At 42.0% G+C, this 21,187-nt stretch overlaps 1 protein-coding gene and 1 long non-coding RNA gene across 2 annotated transcripts; both read left to right on the top strand.

The window, feature by feature from the left end:
- The first annotated feature begins 2,798 nt into the window (after positions 1 to 2,798).
- Positions 2,799 to 5,803, top strand: FZD10 (frizzled class receptor 10). Its single transcript, XM_027652297.1, has one exon. The coding sequence runs from the start codon at positions 2,877 to 2,879 to the stop codon at positions 4,632 to 4,634; it is 1,758 nt and encodes a 585-aa protein (XP_027508098.1). The 5' UTR covers positions 2,799 to 2,876; the 3' UTR covers positions 4,635 to 5,803.
- Positions 5,804 to 18,189: 12,386 nt separating this feature from the next.
- LOC113951373 lies at positions 18,190 to 20,199 on the top strand. Its single transcript, XR_003529126.1, has 3 exons — positions 18,190 to 18,323; positions 18,641 to 18,762; positions 20,107 to 20,199. It is a non-coding gene; the product is annotated as an uncharacterized LOC113951373 (long non-coding RNA).
- The last annotated feature ends 988 nt before the right edge of the window (positions 20,200 to 21,187 follow it).

Genomic DNA, 21,187 nt, shown 5'->3' with positions numbered 1-21,187 from the left:
GTTGAATGGCTGATACTCCCAGATAGCTCTTTAAAAATATAGAAAGTAAAAGAAATGATCTAAAGAGGGATGCACTGGCTAAAATAATGGCTAGAAAAACAAGGCTGATTTAAATTGGCACATGAAAGATCAATTAAGAGAGACACAACTACAAAGGTTGGAGGTTTCCCCCTGCTTTTTTTTTTTCCTCACTTTCATTTATGTTTCTTTTTGCCTCTTAGGAGAAAAAGATTGTTATCAGTGCTGTAGAAGAAACAGGCCATGTTTTATTTCATGTATTTTTTTCTAGATTACTTTAATAGCAATGGTGATAGAATACGCTTTACAAAAATACTTGTTGAAAAAAAAGAAATAAAAACAAGCTCCCAAACAATCAAGTTGAGCAAAGCAAACATTGAGTATGTTCATTCTACGCATTATTTAAGTTCTACTCTTTATTATTATTTAAATTCTACTTTTTAAAGTATTCTACTTTCCTAAAGTAGAATTTACTTATCCCTTGTAAAAGCTTTCCCCACACTTCCCTACTACCCCCAACTGAGCTCTCCAGAAGAGGAATCAGGATGAATACAAATACTAAGAAAACAGGTTTAGATTAATGAAGAATGGAAATGCCCCAACACACACTCTCTCACACACATACACACACACAGACACACTAAAATAAATAAAGCTTTTTTTTTTTTTTTGCACATAACACTGCCTGCTTTTGTAACATTCCCTAAGGAATCTAAAAGTGCCCAAGGAAAGGTCAGTCCCTAAGTCCAGGACTTTATAAATATAATCTCCTCGATCCACTGAAAAGCCACAAAAAGGACTACTGTTTTAAAACCTTTTTATAGTGGCTTTTACTCCTAGGCAAAAACTAGCCACATCTTCAGGGGTTTCAGAGGCAAACATCAGCCCTGGTTTGTTGTCCTTGCTTGGATCCATTTCACCCTTATCACAACTGAGGAAGCCAACAGTTTCCTTTCTAGAGCCTGGTGGGGTATTAACTCTGACCCTCCGGGATTTGGGAGTTTCCAGGAGAATCCGTGTTCTTTTCGATAAGAAACAGGCCCTAATGGAGAGGAGCCCGGTTTGTGTGGGTGAGCATGAATGAAGAGAAAGAGAGATTTGCCTTCTTCATTAATATGTTCGCTAAAACTAGGCTCGAAGGAGGGGGGAGAGGGGGGCTGAGTAGAGCTAATCTTTGACTTCTGATCACAAAGTGCTCCTTTTCCGTCTGTAAAATTGCGAATTATAGTTTGGCTTAGGATTTAACTTCCTCCTTCTGGCTCTCATAGACCAATGAGCAAAATAAATCTCAAAGTCTAAACTTTGAAAGTAAACGCAACTCACTTGAGAACGATTCCCGTCTCCCAAATCTGCAAGTGTCTTTTCTATAGTGGATGAAGCAACTTCCCCAAGGTTACGTCTCTAGTTAGGGTTTCTTATTTAAGGAAAAAAAAAAAAAAAGGCAAGCTACTTTTCGAGTGATGCCATACCTTGATTAAAACCATAATCAGGTACTTTTTCAGCAACCCTGCCTGTCCTGTTCATTTAGGAATTCGAGACAAAGCACGACATTTGAAAACAGCTGAGATTCCAGGCTGAAAGCAACCATATTTTATGACCCTGGCAGCGGAGAGTTTATAGCACTCGTCATAAAATGCATCCTCCTACCCACATCCTCCCTGCTAAAGCTTTGCCCCCCCCTCCAATAAAGGCAGTCAAGGAGGCACCACCTTCAACCCTCTTATTAGGAGACACGAAGTCTGAAGCCTTCGCTCTCCCTGGCTTCCTACCTGAGCGAGGGAGGGCAGGCTGACGCCTTCTACAGAAAAAATCTTGTTAAACTTTCAAGGGAGGGCAACGGGAGGTAAAGGAGAAAGGAAGGAAAAGACAGAAGGAGAGAGAAACAAATGGGGCTTTTTCTAATCTGTGCCGATCAAGGAGAACCTGTAGGGGTCCTTAAGGAGGTTTCAAGGCGTTCCGAGTGATTGGAAAGTAATCACCGTGTCAGCTTCACCTTTCTCATGCAAAGTGGATGTCGTATGCGAGGCGGATCCTGCACAGGTCTTTTTTTTTTTTTTTTTTTCCCCCTTTTTCGTTTGTTTTTTTTTTTTTTTTTTTTTTGCTTTATTTTATCCTCGGACTCAGCCACCCCCCAAAAGCCCCAGCTGCTCCGGCCCGGGGAGTTCCTGCCAGGCGGGAGGAGCGGAGCCGGCACAGACAACACGCACACGCCAAGCCCAGCTCGGCAAAGCGCAGCCGAGCCGACCTATTGCAAACCCAGACCAGAGGGCGGCGAGGAGGGAGTGGGGGGGATTTTCCAGGCCCCCCTCTTCAATGGCTTAGATATTTCCTCCTCCTCCTTTATTCTGCACTCGGATAAACCAATCCCCACCTCTCGGCGCGAAAGTGCGGAGCAGTGACCCGTTCTAGGGAAAGGAAAAAAAAAAATCCCTGGAGAGCCCCGCTGCACCAAAAAGCCGCCCGGGACATGTGCGAATGGAAGCGGTGATCGCTCGGATCTGATCTGCCCGGACCCAAAACTATCCCGGCATCGCTCTGCCGGGAAGGAGGAAGAGCAGGAGGAGGAGGAGGAGGAGGAAGGGTGGTCGGGAAGACGCATCGCGAAAGTGGAAGCCCGGGGAAAAGAAAGTTGCCGGGCTGCCCGCAGTAAGTTCCGCGCATCCGTGGGCTGGGGGGACCGTCCCTTCTTCCCCCGCTCGCCGCGGGGCGCGGGCGATGCTGCCCCGCACCGCCGCCCCCCGCCCCGCGCCCTCGCCCGGCTCGGGGGCGATGCTGTGCCGGGCAGGGGCCGGGAGGCCGCTGCTGTGACCCCCGAGCAGCCCCCAGCGCCGCTCTCGGGCCCCACGGGAACCGCCGCGATGGGGCCGGCGGCCGGGAGCGCCGGCAGGACCGTCCTGCTGCTCTGCTGCCTCAGCCGCTTCTGCGCCGGCATCAGCTCCATGGACATCGACCGCCCCGGCGACGGGAGGTGCCAGCCCATAGAGATCCCCATGTGCAAGGATATCGGGTACAATATGACGAGGATGCCGAACCTGATGGGGCACGAAAACCAGAGGGAAGCTGCCATCCAGCTGCACGAGTTTGCCCCCTTGGTGGAGTACGGCTGCCACAGCCATCTGAAATTTTTCCTCTGCTCCCTCTACGCCCCGATGTGCACGGAGCAGGTTTCTACCCCCATCCCAGCCTGCAGGGTGATGTGCGAGCAGGCGAGGCTGAAGTGCTCCCCTATTATGGAGCAGTTCAATTTTAAGTGGCCGGACTCCTTGGACTGCAGCAAACTGCCCAACAAGAACGACCCCAATTACCTGTGCATGGAAGCCCCCAACAACGGGTCCGATGAGCCACCCAGAGGGTCCAGCATGCTACCACCCATGTTTCGTCCCCAGCGGCCCAGCAGTGGCCACGATCTGCAGCAGCACAAGGACAGCCTCAGCAGAACCTCCTGCGAAAATCCCGGCAAGTTCCACCATGTGGAAAAGAGCGCTTCCTGCGCGCCGCTCTGCACTCCAGGGGTTGATGTTTACTGGAGCAGGGATGACAAACAGTTCGCTGTCATTTGGATTGCCATCTGGTCCATTCTGTGCTTCTTCTCCAGTGCTTTCACTGTACTCACTTTTCTGATAGATCCTCAGCGTTTCAAGTACCCCGAGAGGCCCATTATCTTCCTCTCCATGTGCTACTGTGTCTACTCGGTGGGGTACATCATTCGCCTCTTTTCAGGTGCTGAAAGCATCGCCTGTGACAGGGACAGCGGGCAGCTCTATGTCATCCAGGAAGGGCTGGAGAGCACTGGCTGCACCATTGTCTTCCTGGTGCTGTATTACTTTGGTATGGCGAGTTCCTTGTGGTGGGTGATCTTGACTTTAACCTGGTTTCTAGCAGCTGGGAAAAAGTGGGGGCACGAAGCAATCGAAGCAAACAGTAGCTACTTTCATTTGGCAGCCTGGGCCATCCCGGCCGTGAAGACCATAATGATCCTAGTTATGAGAAGGGTGGCTGGAGACGAGCTGACAGGGTTGTGCTATGTTGGCAGCATGGATGTGAATGCCTTGACGGGGTTTGTACTCATTCCTTTGGCTTGTTACCTGATCATTGGCACTTCTTTTATTCTTTCTGGCTTTGTGGCCCTTTTCCATATCAGGAGGGTGATGAAAACAGGTGGAGAAAACACCGACAAGCTGGAGAAACTTATGGTCAGGATTGGTGTCTTCTCAGTCTTGTATACAGTGCCTGCAACCTGTGTGATAGCTTGCTATTTTTATGAAAGACTGAACATGGATTATTGGAAAATTGTGGCGACTCAACAGAAATGCAAGATGAACAATCAGACTAAAAATTTAGACTGCACGATGAATAATTCTATCCCAGCAGTAGAAATCTTTATGGTCAAAATTTTTATGTTATTAGTTGTGGGCATTACTAGTGGCATGTGGATCTGGACTTCCAAGACTCTTCAATCCTGGCAAAATGTTTGTAGTCGGAGATTAAAGAAGCGAAGTAGGAGAAAACCTGCGAGTGTCATTACGAGTAGTGGAATCTACAAAAAACCTCAGCATCCACAGAAAACTCACCTTGCAAAATACGAGTCGACATTACAACCACCCACTTGTGTGTGAGCAGGTTTTAGAGAAGACTGTATCTCACAGACTTACACACGTCCACAGTAGCAGTCAGAAATTAAAAAAATGAATGGTGCTTATTTTGTTAGAGCAGTTTGATATCTCAAGGCACAAAAAGTGTCTCATGCTGAATTCAGGACCTGGTGAAAAACTGAAGGTAAATGTACTTAAGGAAAGGTTTTCAGTGAAAGAAATATTGTGAATTAAACCAGTCTGTTCTGTTACTAATTTGTAGTTAAGTATTGCATCCAGCCCTCAGATTAAAAAAAAAAGGAATTAAAAAAACAACAACATAAAACAAAAACCAAACACAACAACAAACAATTAACTGCTTCGTGTAGCTGAGCTGGATTTCCTACAGGTTTCTGAGTAACAAGGTATAGCCAAGATTTGTGGAGCAACGATTTGGTTTTAAAAGTGCCCGAGTGAGCATTGTCTCTTCAGGGACTCTAAGGTCCCAAGGAGGCCTGTCCTCAGTAAGGATTCTATCCAGGAAAGCAACTTCCGTGCTAACTTTAAAGTCCTTTGCAACTCAGCCTTGTGGGTTTGGAGTGCCTAAAAATAGGTTCAATCTATAATGCTCACCAATATTCTTTCACCAAAAGAGAAACTTCCTGCACCAGACACAAACTTTGTGAATAAGAATAATGTGCAATACATTTTTTTTTTCTTACCAGGACATGAAAAGAGAAACAAGTATTTTGCTGTACATAAAGACAACAAAAGAAATCTCTTAACAAAAGAACTAAGAGGTCTAGTCCTCAGAAACCCTTTAGTGTTACATTTTGTGGCTTTTTAATGGAAATCAAGCCAATGTTATACACGTTTGGACTGATTTGTGCAAAAAAAAAGGGGGGGATCAATTCAAAGAGACCCAAAGGGCTTATTGACTCTTTCTATTGTTAAACAAATTCTCACTATGAATAGATCAAGAAGCACTAGATTCTGCAAAGGGAAGCTTTGTATAGAGTGATGCTCTTTACTGTGCTGGGGGTGCACAGTTTTGTGCTGTATATATTTGTAATATACAATTATTTTTCATGCTCCACTATTTTATTAAAAATAAAATATGTTCTTTAGTTTGATAATTTTGTGTGTTCTAAACTTTCTCTGATGTGCTCCGTGGTTAATAAACTTTTTTTTCCCTCGATTATTTGATAAAAGCACACTTCGAACACAATGGTCGTTGTTATACTTGCCTGCAAGTATAAGCAGAGAGAACAGTCGTTTACTCGAAATTGCAAGTTGGAATAAAATAAACGGATTTTGAAGTTGCATCTTTCTGCGAGCCTCTACAGCTGAGAAAACAGGATGGGAAGAAGCTTTAGTGATGTAAGAAGCTGCAGTGCTGTAGAGTAGTACCATGTTTACAAAGCACTGAGATTACAACAATGATCCTTGGTTAACACCCCTTTTAAATTTGCATAGAGTATGTTCAGCATGTTAAAGATAGCTGGCTCACTTCAACACAGCTTGAATACAATTCAGCCTCTACCCTTCGGGGAATTTTTTTTCCCCCCTCCTTCAAACAGTACTGAAAGTATCACTGTTATTTGTGAAAAGACTCAGGGAAGATGGGGAAATAACAAACGCAGGATTTGAACACCACTTTAGGAAAGTTATCTGATAAGGATAAAATTGTAAATACAGTTTCAAGAAGTTTCTAGTGGAGCATGATTCTGTGTGAACCTGAAGTTGTCCCTGCAGGTGACTGACCGGGCTGTGTGCTCACCTGGTGAGACAGGAATAGAACCTCACTTTCTCACAGTGGCTCTTCTAGAAAACCCTTGGTCAGGTTTTTGGTCAGAAGAGAGGTCTTAATGGACTTGGGGAGAGTGAGGATCCCTGTGACAGTCATCTCGTGGCTGGGAACTCTGCAACAAAAGGTTCTGCATTAGTGGTCTCGTTTTTCAACTTATCTGTGTAGTGTGACAGATAATTTTTTTGCCTTCTTGTACTCTTTTTAAGTATTTCCAGCAATGACTAGAAACTCAAATGACAAAAATTATATTGGAAGTATTATTGATCAACTTTACTTAAAATGCACATATGCAAAGCAGCTTTCAATCTAAAATTTATCTTTTGGGGGAAGAGAAAATATATTTTTGCCACAGATTAATACACAGCTTTTAGGTGCCTTGGAAGTTAATCCTGTCAGAGGACACCCTGCTGGAGCCAAAGTAGGACACTGCACTAAATGAATCCACTTCTGAAACTACTGAATTAATGCCTGGGCATCTGTGTATGTTCTGATGAAGATCACTTGCATTAGATCCTAAGAAATACAAAGTTTTAAAATAACCTGTGTGTTGCAAATTGCTACAGGAACCCTTCAAATCTGTGTTTCGTGGTGCGTGTCACCTTGCCAGGAACGTGTCTGCCTCACACGAATTTAATCTCCCATGTAAATGTTAGTGCTGGTTTTAATAGTGACAGGTTTGTTCAGAGAATGGTTTCAGGCTTCACTCTAAAATACATCAGTCACTGAACTGAAGATCTCTCTGTTTTTGTAGCTTATAGAATATTATTTGCTTTCATTGCTGATGGTGAATTCTTACAGCCTGCTCCTGGGATCCTGGAGGAGGGAAAACTGCAGAAGGATGTTCAGCAGTGGCTGGATTCCTGCTGCCTTCCTGAGTTTAATCAGTTGTCAGCTGAGGCCCTTCATTGTCACCAGAGCAGAACTGCAGGTTCCATGAAAATGCCAAATATGAAAGCTCAGCTCGATGCATTGTGTTACAAATAGATTCTTACTAAGCTGTAAGCTAAATATTCAGGTTTTATTTCATGTTTGCAGTTATCCAGGAGTTACTATTTGGGGAGGAGTTACTGGTAAGCAAATGAGATTCTTCAAGTGTATAATGGTGGTAATTTCTTTCCATCAGGACTAGTACACTGTAAATGCAGCTGAGTGTAATGGTTGTCTTTAAGGACCTCTTAAGAACTAGTTGTTTCAGAAATTGTACTTCTCACTGTCCCATAACTCCTAACAGTATTAACAGTTTAATACTGAAGTTGCTACTTAAGGAATTGGAAGCTTACAACTGTTAATGGAAAGTGATATACTTACTTTCACAACATTTCATTAATTTAACATAGCATTATTAATCATTAACAAAGAATTTATTCTTGTCTTAGAAGGCTGCATATTAGTTGAATGATAATAACAAAACAAAAAATTAAGACAATATCTCAAAAATATTCTTTATTGAAACTTCTTAATTTTCACAGTGATTTTAAATCGTAGTGAAATCGTGTCAGTGTTTTTATTCGTTGAGTTTTATAGGATGTTTCTTCAGGTGCTGTCAAGGCATTTATCAGATAAAAATTCTAAAAGAAATGCATTCTGTTAGTGTTTACATACACTGGAAATCAAGAATCAGGTGTTTGCCACAGGCCTGTGTACAGGTGCTCTGTTCTCTCCTGTGTGAGCAGTACATTACTCTCAAGGGGTAGAAATTGTCCCAAACTGTGTTGTCGTGTCTCAGCATTCAGGGGGAGATTTGTATCTTAGGGCCAGATAGAAGAAAGGTAAAAAGTTCCTTTTTCTGGTAAGGGCAGCTTGGAAGAATAGTTTTGTTTACTGAAGAGAGATTGATGAGGTAGGAGTGTGAGATCAGCAGGGAAAAATGGGATTCAGGGGAAAAAAAGCCCACAAAATTCTAATTACAGTAGTAAAAGTCTTGTTTCTCTGTGAAATACTGATGCTTCTTATAAACAGAAATATAATTAAACTCAGTAGTTTCAGGGTTTAGTTTGAGATGTGACATGTTAGCACACTTTGAACAGTACAGTGCAAGCACCATGGTTGAAAGGATGTGAGGAGCTCGGTCAAGGAATGTTCAGATCTCTTATCAGATTTTTCCCAAAGCAACATTTCATATGTATGTTATTATACAGCCATTATTCACATATGGCTGTCATCCCGTGGCTTCAAACTCCATGAACAGCCCAGTAACAACAGTGTCTGTAACACACACCCTTCTTCTTCTAACCCTTAAAATCCATGGCTTCAAGGGGATAGTTCTGTAATGATGGGATATTATGTGCTCAGGTGGTCGTTTGATGACAGGTGGTCTCCAACAACAGATGGCCTCAAAGGATGAACTTCAGTGCATTTTAGTTTGAAACATTTACACATTTCTTAAAAAAAAAAAAGAAATTTTTGAAATGTTATCCTTGTGTAATGTTCTTAAGTATTTTAGACAGAGTAGCTAAGTTATTAACAGTGACAGATGATAAATCAGGGCATCCTTTAAAAGGTGGGTGATGGTGATTATGTGGTCTTGGAGCTTGCTTTGATCAGAAGTGACAGGCCTGTAAGGTCTGTGCCACTCAATCCCCCCTGAAGGGAGATCAGCACCTGTTTGCACTTTGAGGCTCCTCTACCTCCCACTGCCTTCCAGCACTATTTCATCTTTTTTAACACACTTGATGTTGATTAGCTTTAAGCAAAGTCATTATTCATTTACAAAACACTCCTTGATGGAGCTTACTCCAAACTGTGTTTCAGTAGCAGTGTTTGTGCTGTTACAGTTAAGGTCGTATCAACATCCCCATTACAAAAGCTTTGTTTTCAGTGAGCCACAAGTTAAAATCAGCTTGGGTGCTCATATTAACCCGATTTCATTTTTTTTTTTGGTCCAAGCAATAGTACATATTGCCCATGAGTCTGTTCAGCTTCAGCTTTCTGTGTCTTTACATGTTTGTCCAGAAGAGAACATGATCAGGTTTGTGAAACGAAGATGTCCTGGTTTGGTAGGTCTAATTTTAGCTCAGTAAATACTGTCCCAAATAGCTTTAAGTTTTACATATGAAATGTAATGGATATTTCTGGAAAACAGCACCAACAAGGCTTTGACTTCACCCAGGGCCGTAGGACAAGTCACAGAAATGAGGGCCCATAATTATTTCATGTTGTATTTGCAGGAGTTTGGTGCAGACTTGCCAGTCCAGATGCAAACACACAGCATCAGTATCTCATTAGTTAATTCCAGTGTGTCTGAGAACAGATGTGGTTCGTGCCTGTCTGGTTTGGGAGCCCAATTCTGCTTTTCCTGTAGTAGCAAAGTTAAAGCTTTGGGGAGCTGTACATCAAAGGCAGGACCGAGGGATCCTTGTGTACATTTGTAAGGCATTGTTTAAAGAGGAATTCCTTCGATTTGTTGTCACTAATTTCTTCCTTCTATTCTTCAAGATCTCCTCATAGATCTGCTCCACTGAAGTCAATGGGCGTCCAACTAATTTCGGGGTATGCTTTGAATCAAACTTCCTATCTCAGGAAAAGCATGTGCTACAGGAAAAGTCATTATTTTGACTCTTTTTTTCCCACATCAGAGCATTTTTTAAATGTCCTGATGTGATATAAATTCATGATACAGGAAAAAAATATCAGCGAATGAAAATATTTCAATTATATTTTCAAAACCTGCTGCTGTGTTAAAGTGAACAAAGCACAGTATGTTGCAAAACAAAGTGGGGTTTCAAAATGAAATTCAAAAATACTGGATGTTGATAAGGTTGGGATGAAGATTTATTTTTGTTTGGTTGGTTTTTTTTAATATACTTCGAGAACTACACTTGTATTTATTGCAAAACGCTCAGCAGCAATAAATCTGCATTTCCTGCTGGCGAGACAGCTCGTCAAAAATCCTTCAGCCGATTCCCGTTTTTTGCTCGTGACTCTGCCTTTTCCGAGGGGCTCAGACCTCCAGCGGCCGGGGGAGCTAACGATGAGCGGCAACATTTTGAGCGGAGCCCACAACGTGCCCCTTGTTTCCTCCTTTCTTCCCTGATCAGCACCTCTGCTCCCCTTCCCCTCTCTTCCACTGCTCATCAGTCTTTCATCATCTGCATGTGACTGGCTCCTCTTACCCTCCTCTCAAGTGATCCCATCCTTTCAGTCTCTAATCTGCCCACACACAGCTTTCTGTGGTACTGGCCGGGTACCTGGGACTGCTTTGAGCTTTTTTTTTTTTTTTTTTTTGTTCCACATAAACGAAAAAGATATTTCAAAACTTGTGTTTTATCTTTTCTTTTCGGATAAAGACCGTGGTAAGAAACGGGAGGTTCAAAGTTCCAAGCTACCAAAGGTGCTGATGAACACAGGAGACTGTCAAGAAGAGACTGCCAGTTCTGAGCAGGTGCCTTCAACTTAAAAATACTCCTTTGTCGAAGGCAAGCATTGTTTGGTTCTGTCTTATATGTTTGTTATTTTATATTTCTTTTATCTGAGGCTAATGCCTGTCTGTGTGAAATAATAAACAGGAAAGGGAGAAAGAGCATTTGATCAATTGATAAAACAGGGGGGAAAAAAAGCCCCCACCTTTCCCTCAAAAGCTTTTAGCCTGAGGAGAGGTTTGTATGCCTCAAAGCTTGCAAGCTTTTTCCCAGTTATACCCAGCTGGTCTAATAGAAACATTCTACCTGCCCTCGGCCTGTCTTTCTCATTTCCTGAGTTGCTCCCAGCTACAGCAATGCTGCACTGACAACTGCATTACAAACAGCAGTGATGAGACTCCTTTTGACCTTCGTGGTTCTATAAGCAAATTTTAAAACTGGACTATGATCACTACAGTAACTTGATAACATCTGGATCATGGTATTGAAATCTGGACCTGTGATATTCTTTCAGTTACACCATTTTCCTTCTTTTTAAGATTTTAGTGAATCTGGTCAAAATATTTTTATTTTGTTTTGTAAATGGATTTTTAAAGGCCAGAATTCTATTGAGGTTTTATACTTTTGGTTACTGTAGGTGTTGAGGCTTTTTTTAATCAAGTCATCTTTTTTCTTCTTTAAATTACATAAAAGAACCATTCTTGTTCTTTAGGATCCTGATTTTGGTAATGAGATATGACAGTTTCCTTAGACATCTCATACTTTTGCAACAACCTCAATGCAGCCTTTTAGTTTCTTCAATAAGCCTTTCTTGTTTGACATAAGACATGGAAGTAATATTTTCATAAGTTATTCACTGACAATTAGTAGAGAATAAAAACCAAGCTACATATCTACATAGGATTTTTATGCTAAATTAACTTGATCAACTTGAAACCAGATAAAAAAAGCTATTTAATTAAGTTGATGCAGTTCCCAGTGTAGGCATGGTGATAACTATAAAGGTAATTTTAAGGACAGGGCACTGGACCAAGTAAATCTGAATTGTGGCATTTGGAAGATCAAGTCTCACTTTAGATTGTTTTTGGCTTGCAAATCCCTTTAGGTGTTTTTAGTAATTTCCCTGTTAGAAATTTTTGCAGTTGAATTGAAGCACAATATGAGGCCCATAAGCAGAGGGCAACAGCACCATTCTCCTGTATTTTCATGACAATTTAAGGCCAGAGCTGCTGCCCATTTATGGAACAGCACTTCTGCTGAGTTTGGATGTTCATTCCCAAACCCAGCTCCCAGATCCTCTCAGCCTTATGCCTTTTTTATGGTGGTGGTAAAGTTACTTGGCACACGAGTGGCTCTTACAAACACTGCCATGGTTAAGAAAGGACAGCCAGAACCTTTTCCTACAACTTAAAATTAACTCCAGTCAGGAGATTTTGGGGGGTTATCCAAAACTTAGCTTGTTCTTTCCCCTGTCCTCTCACATATCCTTATATAAAGATATTCAGAGCAGAGCTCTGCATTCCAGGTGGCACGGAACAGACAGCAGATATATTTTGTTAATTCTAGGCCTGTCATAACCAAAGAATCATCCAGAAAACATAGTAAGGAAGGGTGAGCCTGTGTTTCAGCTGACTTCCATCTTAGCTGGTCTGGAGTGGTACTTGAAGTGCTTGAAATCCTCACTGAATCACATTTCCAAACTTTTGAAGTGTTCTGACTGGCACTTGTAACACCATCCACAGACAGTGCCAACTCTGCTGCTACCCAGCATTTGGGAAGTGTCTTACAAGGAAGTGGCTGTAGTATTTTAGGATAGGATGTAGTATTTTAGGGGAGGATTTTTTCCCTTTGTTTCGGTCTGATGCTGAGATAGAAACAGAAAGAGTGGACCAAATTTTATGTTTCTTTTCACACTCTGTAATAGCTCTTCAAGGACCTCCTTTGCATATCTAACAAGGAGAACTTGTGTGAAAGAGGCTTCTGGATCTCGAGTGCTGTAGGGTTGTCTTTGATAGCAAATTTCACCAGAAAGTGAACACTCCCTGAGTGTGTCTGTGTGGAGTGAGTGGGAACTTTGCAAATTGTGAGCTCCTCCAGAAAAGACAGGGGGAAGAAAATTGAGCATAGGTAGTAAGTAGGCTAAAGATACTGAAAACAGAACTGTAGGAGGGGAAAACTGCCTAAAGGGAGTTGTCCTAGTGTAAGTCCTAAAGGTAGAGATACACAAACTCAACTCCTTGTTTTTGGCACATTAATGTAATCTGGTTCCCAAGAGCTTTGGTTTCTGCTGTGCTGCTCTGACCCACTACTCTCCTCATGGGTACTGAAAGACATTCACAGGTTTTGATTCCGTGCCTCCCTGGGTGTTATGCACAAGTGTATCCATATTTACAGTGGAATCAGATTATTTAATTTTATGCACAGTCTCCTACACAATTAGAAGAGAAGAGTATTACAGGGTTACAGCTTTTGATAAAGTGAAGCTGCCAATGTAAGGTTTTTACAACAAATTATAACCCAGTGGCAAGAGAAGGTTAGAAGAACAATGGAATTCAGAACTCCAGCCATTACTGGTTTTGTTAATTAACTTATCTGGGGCAACAGGTTCTTCTGCATGTTTCTTTGAAAATTCCACCCTTGGAGCCCACATAGTTTGGACTGTGAAGGGATGTATTACACAGCTCTTTGATCAGATTGGAAAATTTCTCAAAGCCCTTCATTTGCAGGATATGATAAAACCATATTTAAGGCAGAAGGTGGCTTGTCCTTTACTCCTTTCTTTAACATCCCAGTTTGGCTTCATGAAGACTGTTGATGGTTATTGACCTCTGAACAAGGCACTTAATGAACCAGATTCTACATTTATCAAGTGCTACAGGAGACACCAGTGAGACTGGGGGATTGCCACATTTAAAGAATAAAGTGGAGAACAGCCCAGGGCTGGGCTGGGTCCCGGTGGTTGTTTATCTGAGCCTTTGATAGCCAGAAACCACCCTCCCCTGTGTGGGCACAGACTGGAAACATGATGAAATGGAACAATGGTGAGGTTGTGTTCCCCTCCCCAGGCTGCTGTCATCCCCGGGGTTTCAGGTGTGACACACAACACCGAAGAAGAATCACAGCCAGAATGAATGAATACTCGATGGATCATATACCCTCTGATAAAAAAAAGAGATTTAATTTATCTATAAATATTATGTGTTTCCTAGAAAATCAAAATTCTGAAAATAATAATTCAACAGTTATTTTGAGAACTCAAGCTGCTGTTTCTATTTGAAAAATTCTGCACTCCAATCTCCACCTGCTGAAACTTCCACGTGGCTCTGGAGCCCAGAAAGCACACTAATGATTTTCTTTTTAACTTGGAAACAATAGGGCTGAAAAAGTCTTAGTGACCCTTTAGTGAAACTCGTGCAATGTTGTGCCATGGCTTTGCACTTCCAGCTCTGCACTGTGACTGCACAGGCTGCCTGTCCCACCATCCAGGAGCACAGCTCAGATCCCGGGATTTCCCATCCTTGGTGAGGGCACAGTCCACATCCACGTAAGAATTCCTTTCCCACATTGTAGGGAACCAGAACTGTATTTTCCCGCTTACCACTCACAGTAACAATGAAGGTTTTAAATATCAACACTGACAGTGACAGTTTTTGCTTTTGCCTGTGCTTTTTTACTGAAGTAATTTTGAGGTAGAAGCTATTTCAGTTTGGCAACCCCTGTTAATGTCCCTCTCCTGCCAGTAATCTCCATTTGACTTCGTGTTCCCACCTTCTTGTGTTAATGGTGACTGTTCAGCCAGGCATTTAAAGCATCAAAGAGCTGCCGTTTGAAATGCAACCTTAAGCAAACTATCCATGTCTACAGCAGAACTCAGAATGCAGGAGACCGATGTCCTGGTTCCTTGTTTGATGTGTTTAACACAACACGCATATCTACAACTTGGCATTTAAAAACATCAACAAAAAACAAACAAGCGAGTTGCATTTACATAACAAAAGGTTCCTTGGCCTTGCAGGGGAGGTGCCTTTGAAATGTGCGACTGTTTCTGTCACTGATGGGAGGGGATAGTCTGGAGCTCAGACTCTTGTTTCATACGCACGCCAAAAGGCAAAGTTTCAGTAAATGAGACCTGTTCCTTCCACGTGCATTTAGAAAACCAAACCAAACCACAGCCGAAACTGCAGGGGCTCTACCGTTATCTGTTTTCCCTAAAGTGGTCTTTTTGAAGCACTAGTGCCAGCTTTGCAACTGATTTTAACAAGTACAGAATCTGCTTGTGACTGATGGAGAAGTGTAGAATTCACAATACAGTTTCAGTAATAACCTTGGGTCACTGCAATGAGTGATGCATGGCTTGTTTTATCCATTTTATCTGTTCAAAACCATACAGTACCCAAATAGTTGTAGTCTCTGTGTAGTTTAGTAAATGTAAATGACAAAATATTCTTTTCTGTCATCACAATCTGGCAATACATAAAACTCTCACTGTGCAAATATTGAGTACGTTGGTATTTCAAGCCAGTAAATCGTATTTCAAGACAGATTTAATCTTGTAGATTTGTACTTCAAATCTATAAGATCACTATGTAGTGAGGCTTTTTCTTTTCCTTTTTTTTTTTTACAAAGAAGGTGTCTCTGAATTATCTCCTTTTCATTCAGATTATTTGCAGAAGTAGTTTCGGAAAACAACAGAAACAAACAGCAAAACAAATAACAAATTCCCATGCTAATGAGAGCTGACCATGTTAGGAAAGGAATGGCTGGTTTCCATTTGTTTTCTGTGTTCCTGTGGGATGAGTGACATATGATTAATGTGTTAGTGGTATATCTCAGACCTCTGATGAAAAATAAATCTGGTCCAGTAAAAGTGACAGTAGAGCAAACCCTTCAAATATATCATGGTACTGTATAGTGAAGAACACACCAAGCTGGGCCCTTGAGTAGGGCCCAGAACCATGAAGCAGTGAGTAAAATAGATGATGTGAGTCTGCTCTCTTAGATCTTTATACGGCTGCAGTTAGTGTAATATCTGATCACCTCAATATATAATGTTTGTTAACACAAATACTGGCACCAAAACTGTATCTGCCTGTTACAGACAGTGAACTAAAAGGCACCAGAGTCCAGAGGGATCATTCCCAGCTGGTGAGGCACCAATGTGCTGGAGGAAGGCTCAGCTGAGCCTCACCCCGGGCTGGAGGGCAAATCACCCCCAGCCAGCTGAGCTGGGAGCTGCAGTTTTTGGATACATTGCCAAGAACATCTTCCATGGGCACCAAGCAGTGATTCCCACAGGTGCTTTGGGAGCCCAGCAGGAAGTGTCACTGTCTTTCAGGAACAAGCTGGAGCTGACTGATGATATCTGGCCGGTTCCAGAAGATTCCTGAAGCTGTGAGACTTGTCTCTCGTGGGGCGAGCTGATGTCTTGGCTGGGCTCCCATATCCTCCTGGATTCCTGTGGGGAATGAGGAACCAGCTCTTTTTGTATGAGGGCAAGACTGATATTTTGCCTCTGTGCTGGCTCTTTCATCTTCATAATTTTGGTGGGAGCAAAACCTTGAATTACCAGTCTAAAACACAGGAGTAAAGCTAAGGCAGAGCAAGAGAAGGGATATGGCTTTGGAAGGGGAGGTTCAATGGTGGGAACTTGGAAGAGGTTGGAGCTCGGGATATTGAAGATATGTGAATGCCTGGTGACTTACTGAGTTCTTGTGTTTTATAAAATAAAACATGTAACTGGGTGACTAAAATTTTATTTTCTTATTTTATAATCATTCATAAAATTGTGCCTAGGAGAGGTTTATGAGCAATCAAAATTTCATGTCATGGGTATCGTGGGCAATAAAGATAACATAGTTCTGTCTGTGACAATATGATTGCAATTACTGCACTACATCCCCAGTTTAGCAATTCATGGAGTAATTACTGCACCTCAGCTTTAAATGTTACAGTACAACTTTTTTTTATCAATCATTTATTCTGCTAGTGTATGGTTACTCTGTAGTCAAGAGAATCTGCATTACAGTCACACCTTTTTGCTGGAGAAGTTTGATTCATCTGCCAAAATCTAACATTTTCCATAGATTTTCTAAGAAATCTCCCTCAGGAATCAAAGGCTATGCTCTGCCCAGCTCCTAAAAATCAGAAAACTATAAAAGAGATTTGAGGCAGCTGATACCATGAGCACAGTAAATCATCGTCCTAAAGAAAACAACAAATTATAAGAAAACTTTCCAATTTTTATTCTAGCTCTTGTTTCCCAAATAGGAATCTTTAAAACATGTTGAAAGAGAGGTGACCACAGTGTATTTTACTGCAGTGCCTGTAAAAATGCTGTGTGTTATTTGAAGTTTTCCTAAAAAACTAAGTTCTTTTTGTTCAAACCCTGGCACAGTCAGTGATTGGTCACTGAGCTTTGGGAGTGCCTGTGCCAACCAGAAACAGGGCTGATGCAATTACTGGAAAACCATCTTTTCCTGTCAGTTAGGAATTTTATCAGTGAGAAAAAGGAAGGGAAATGGGCCCATGTTTCTAATTTTCCTTTTAACTACTCCATCTCTTAATTAGGCCACACCCCCCCAGTGAGCATAGTATGGACAAGAAAGACTGGCCTCAGTGAGCTCAATAAGTGCAAAAACCAGTATGTCTGTCATGCTTTGGCTTCGGCAGATGAATAACATTCATGGACACAGGAAGTGTTGAACACCTCGAGAAAGCTCAAATCAAATTTAGGAGGAATTAATAAATCAAAGGGCCTTATCTCCAGGGATTTACCAGTTATTACTGTGGTTGGAATTGCACAAGGGTAGGAGGAGAACGGTGCCTCTTTCAACCCATCAGCCTCCACCCATGGCAGCCTGGTGCTAAAGGAATGTCAGGCATGAGGGATAATTAATAACATTGTAATAACTGTGCAGGATGTGTCACCCTTGCCTGCAGCTTCACCACCATCCCAATTCACACCCTGCCCCTTTCTTTTTGCTCCACCCAAGCTTTGGTTTCCTTCACCCACTCATGACTTTTGTGCTGTCTTTCCAGCCTCCCACTTCATGTTGCCTTTCCTCTGGAATAATAACTGACTGGTCTGTTCATCCTTGCAGTGCTGGATACATAATGGCTCAATTCATGGAGTTACCAAACACCAATTAAATCAGGTTCAGCTGTAATCAATATTCTACTCTATCAACAATGACCATGCACAGGTGGGATAAAAGGCAGGCCACAAGTAGACCATACAAGATGAGCAAACCCAAAAGAAATGGGCATGTTTTTAATGAGGGAACGTGGGTCCAGCTGCTCTGTCTCCTGTGCTGAGTTCATGCTGATGTTGTTACAGAGGACAGGAGGGATGTGACTGGTTTGTGACATCAGATGTGACTTGAAGCCACTGAAATCAATTCCTGTGGCACCACCATTTGCTCAGGGACACTCCACTCCTTTGCCTTACTAACAAATGAACAGGTTGAAAACCCCAGAGTGCCACAGAAGACACAAAGCTGAGTTTTTGGGAACTCAGCTACCAAAGGGGCCTCTGGTGAGGCTTTAAGAGAGTAATTCCACCTTCAGGTGAGCCATGTTACTGATCAGAAACCAGTGAAGGGTTGTACTTGGGACACCCAGATTTTGAGATGATGTGCATCAGCTGGAGTAAATCAAGGCCAACCAGCTCTTGGCAAAGCTTCCCTCAGTAGGGGGCCACACAGAATATTTATACATTTTCAAGCTGACAGGACAGATTCCCTTCTTTCTGATAGCAGTGTCACTGGGAAGTAATCCCATCAGCTTCAAGGAGGCTTAGGGATGTCCTCTGATAACTGAGAGTGGCCCTGCAAAGCATTCTCATAAACTATGTGTGTGCCTTTCCTCGGAACTGCTTTTCCCAGGGAGATGTTGTTATAAGCTGGAAGCGTTTTCCATCGTGAGGCTCCGAAGCTGAAGAAGAGGTAAAATGAAAGGAGCTCAGTGAGTGAACAGCAGAGATCACAGATCAGGAGGGAAGCTCGAGGTAGGTGTTTCACCTGGTGTTTTAAGTCATGAGTGTTTGATTTACAGCTATCCCCAATGGGTTTGAAAAGCTGCTTGAGCTCTGCTTCATTTCATGTTTATTTTTTACAAACACCACAGTGTGTGGATTCTCACGAGGTAACTGTACCAGACAAAAGGATGTTTTCCATTTTGATGTGTATTTTGAGTACTTTTTTTTTTCTCAGGGGTATATCAAAACTCACTGAAAAACATACTATTTGGTTATTATTACTTTTAAATTTGGGCTGTACTGACTATTTTAAACCCATGAGTATTAATTTTTTTTTTGTCTTGCTGATTTGGGTGGGTTTTATAGCTCTTACAAAAGACATTCCCTTCCTATCCAAACTAGAATCTCATCACATCTCTCTGAAGTTTGCCTAAAAGCTCTGGTCCTTTCTTTTTTTCTGACAACAGAATGGAGTGCAAATATTGTCGTCCTCAGGGTGTACAATGTGAACTGGATTTTTTTACTTTTTTTTTCTGTCTAGTTCATCACAACTAAGCCCTATGGAAAGCCCAAAATTTCTTTTTGCATCTTTCTGAACCCTCTTTTCTATCGTTTTCTGAAGCACTGGAGGTTGGCCACAGCTTGAGGGTGGATTTGGCAAGTGGTATTAAACTCTTACACATGCCTGGCTGATGAGTCTTGCTCCCACACCCAGACTTAGGCTGATTGCCTGATTTGGGGTTAGGAAAGAAGGAATTTTCTCTCTGGTCGGACTGGCAGAGATCATTGGGGCTTTTAATTTTTTTCCCTCCTCTATTTTCAACACACTCTTGCTGGAGTCATTTAACAAACATATTTGTTCTCAGCAGAGGAACAGATCATTGGTAACACACTTCACCTTTTCTATCCCCTTTCTAATGGTAATTATTGTGTCCCTTGGGCTTTTACTTGAGGCCTAAACTTCTCTGTGTGAGGGTGGGAAGTGTCTGTGAAATATAGGGAGTAGCAGTTTTGTGGACTTTTCTGGAGCAGCATCTATTGCAAGGTTGTCTCTGCTCCTGAACTCGATGATTCCAATGCTTTTCTAGTAATTTTCTCCTGTGGGAAAGAACTGTTGGAAACAAATGCTGGAATGAGACTAAACAATTGATCTGATTCTCTTTGTATTATAAAGAGGCATTTTGCAGCTATGTTGGTTTTAAACTCAGATGATGTAGAATTTAACAGAGCAGGGTGCAGGTTCTGAGTCACTACTGAGTTTTGTCCTGCAGTAGAAACCTTCAGAAGCTCATCCTTTCTGCTGCCTGTAAATGTGGCAATATCTGTTCCTGCAGTCATTCCCAAGTGGGAATGACTAATTCTGTGACACAACAGACTCAACAGGTGACTCAGCTACATCAGGACCCAGAAACCTCTGGGCCCTCAGCCCTTTGATCTCCTGGGTGGATCGCAGTGAAAGTCGGGGACACCATCAGCAAGGCTGTCCTACCACAGAAATGCAAGTTCAAGTACCAGATTGCCCAATTCCATATGCAGGCAGGTAATTTAGTTGGTAATTGCCCCAATTACAAATTCAGATGCGAGCTTCTGTAGGTGCAGGAAGAATGTTTATATTTCTTTTCTTTGAAAATGTTGAACTCTGGGTACAACCCCCACAGACACCCCAAGAGCTGCCAAGACCTTGGCACATGTTCTGTCTTCCATGAGAGGGTTTTTTTTTCTGCTTCTGTAATTTTATAGATCGTTTCCCACATGTAATTATGTGCTTCAAAGTGCGTTTTCTGGATCTCCAGGAATGAACATTGACCTCGTTCTAGGGAATATAACTTAGGTTTTTCTATTCCCTTTCTGTACGACATAAATTCCTTTTGGGCTTTGATGGATTAAGAGAGCGATGTCTCTTCATCATTCTTAATAATGAATAATAAAATATTCTCAACATCCTCTGTGTTCTAAGGAGCTGAGCACTTCAGCCAAGTATTTGTTAAACAAGATTTTTCTAGCAGTTAATTTTTTGTTGATTTTATCCACATTAACTGAGAAATCACCCGGCAGATGAAATAATAATGTGGCATTATGGAGTCTACAAAAATAATACTGGTTTTCAACTATATTAAGAAAAAAAAGACACAGGTGCAGAGGTAACCAAAGTATATTCAACTGATGCAAACTTCACTGATTTTGTAGGAGATTTCCCGATATTCATCACCTGAACATTTCACTCCAAAATATTTAAATGAAATTTTCATGTGGTTTACTTTGAAAGCAGACATTTACAAATTGCATAGAATCTTCTGTTTGTTTGTTTGTTTTCCCTTGGCTTATTGATTTCCATAGTAAATGCACCAGTGGCACAGTTAAACAATGCTTTTTTAACTTTTAGTGCCAGTCCTCCCCATGCAGCTTGGACTGGGAGAAGTAAGCAGGATTCTCTCTACGTTGTGCATCATCACTG

Source organism: Corapipo altera, unplaced genomic scaffold, assembly GCF_003945725.1.
Source record: "Corapipo altera isolate COAL_440 unplaced genomic scaffold, ASM394572v1 67, whole genome shotgun sequence".
Lineage (NCBI taxonomy): Eukaryota > Metazoa > Chordata > Aves > Passeriformes > Pipridae > Corapipo > Corapipo altera.
The sequence above is the reverse complement of the archived record's forward strand: the minus strand, read 5'-3'. Positions and strand labels throughout refer to the sequence as shown.

Excerpts from the sequence above, each read along its gene's own strand:
- FZD10 (XM_027652297.1), top strand. The coding sequence starts at position 2,877 with ATGGGGCCGGCGGCCGGGAGCGCCGGCAGGACCGTCCTGCTGCTCTGC.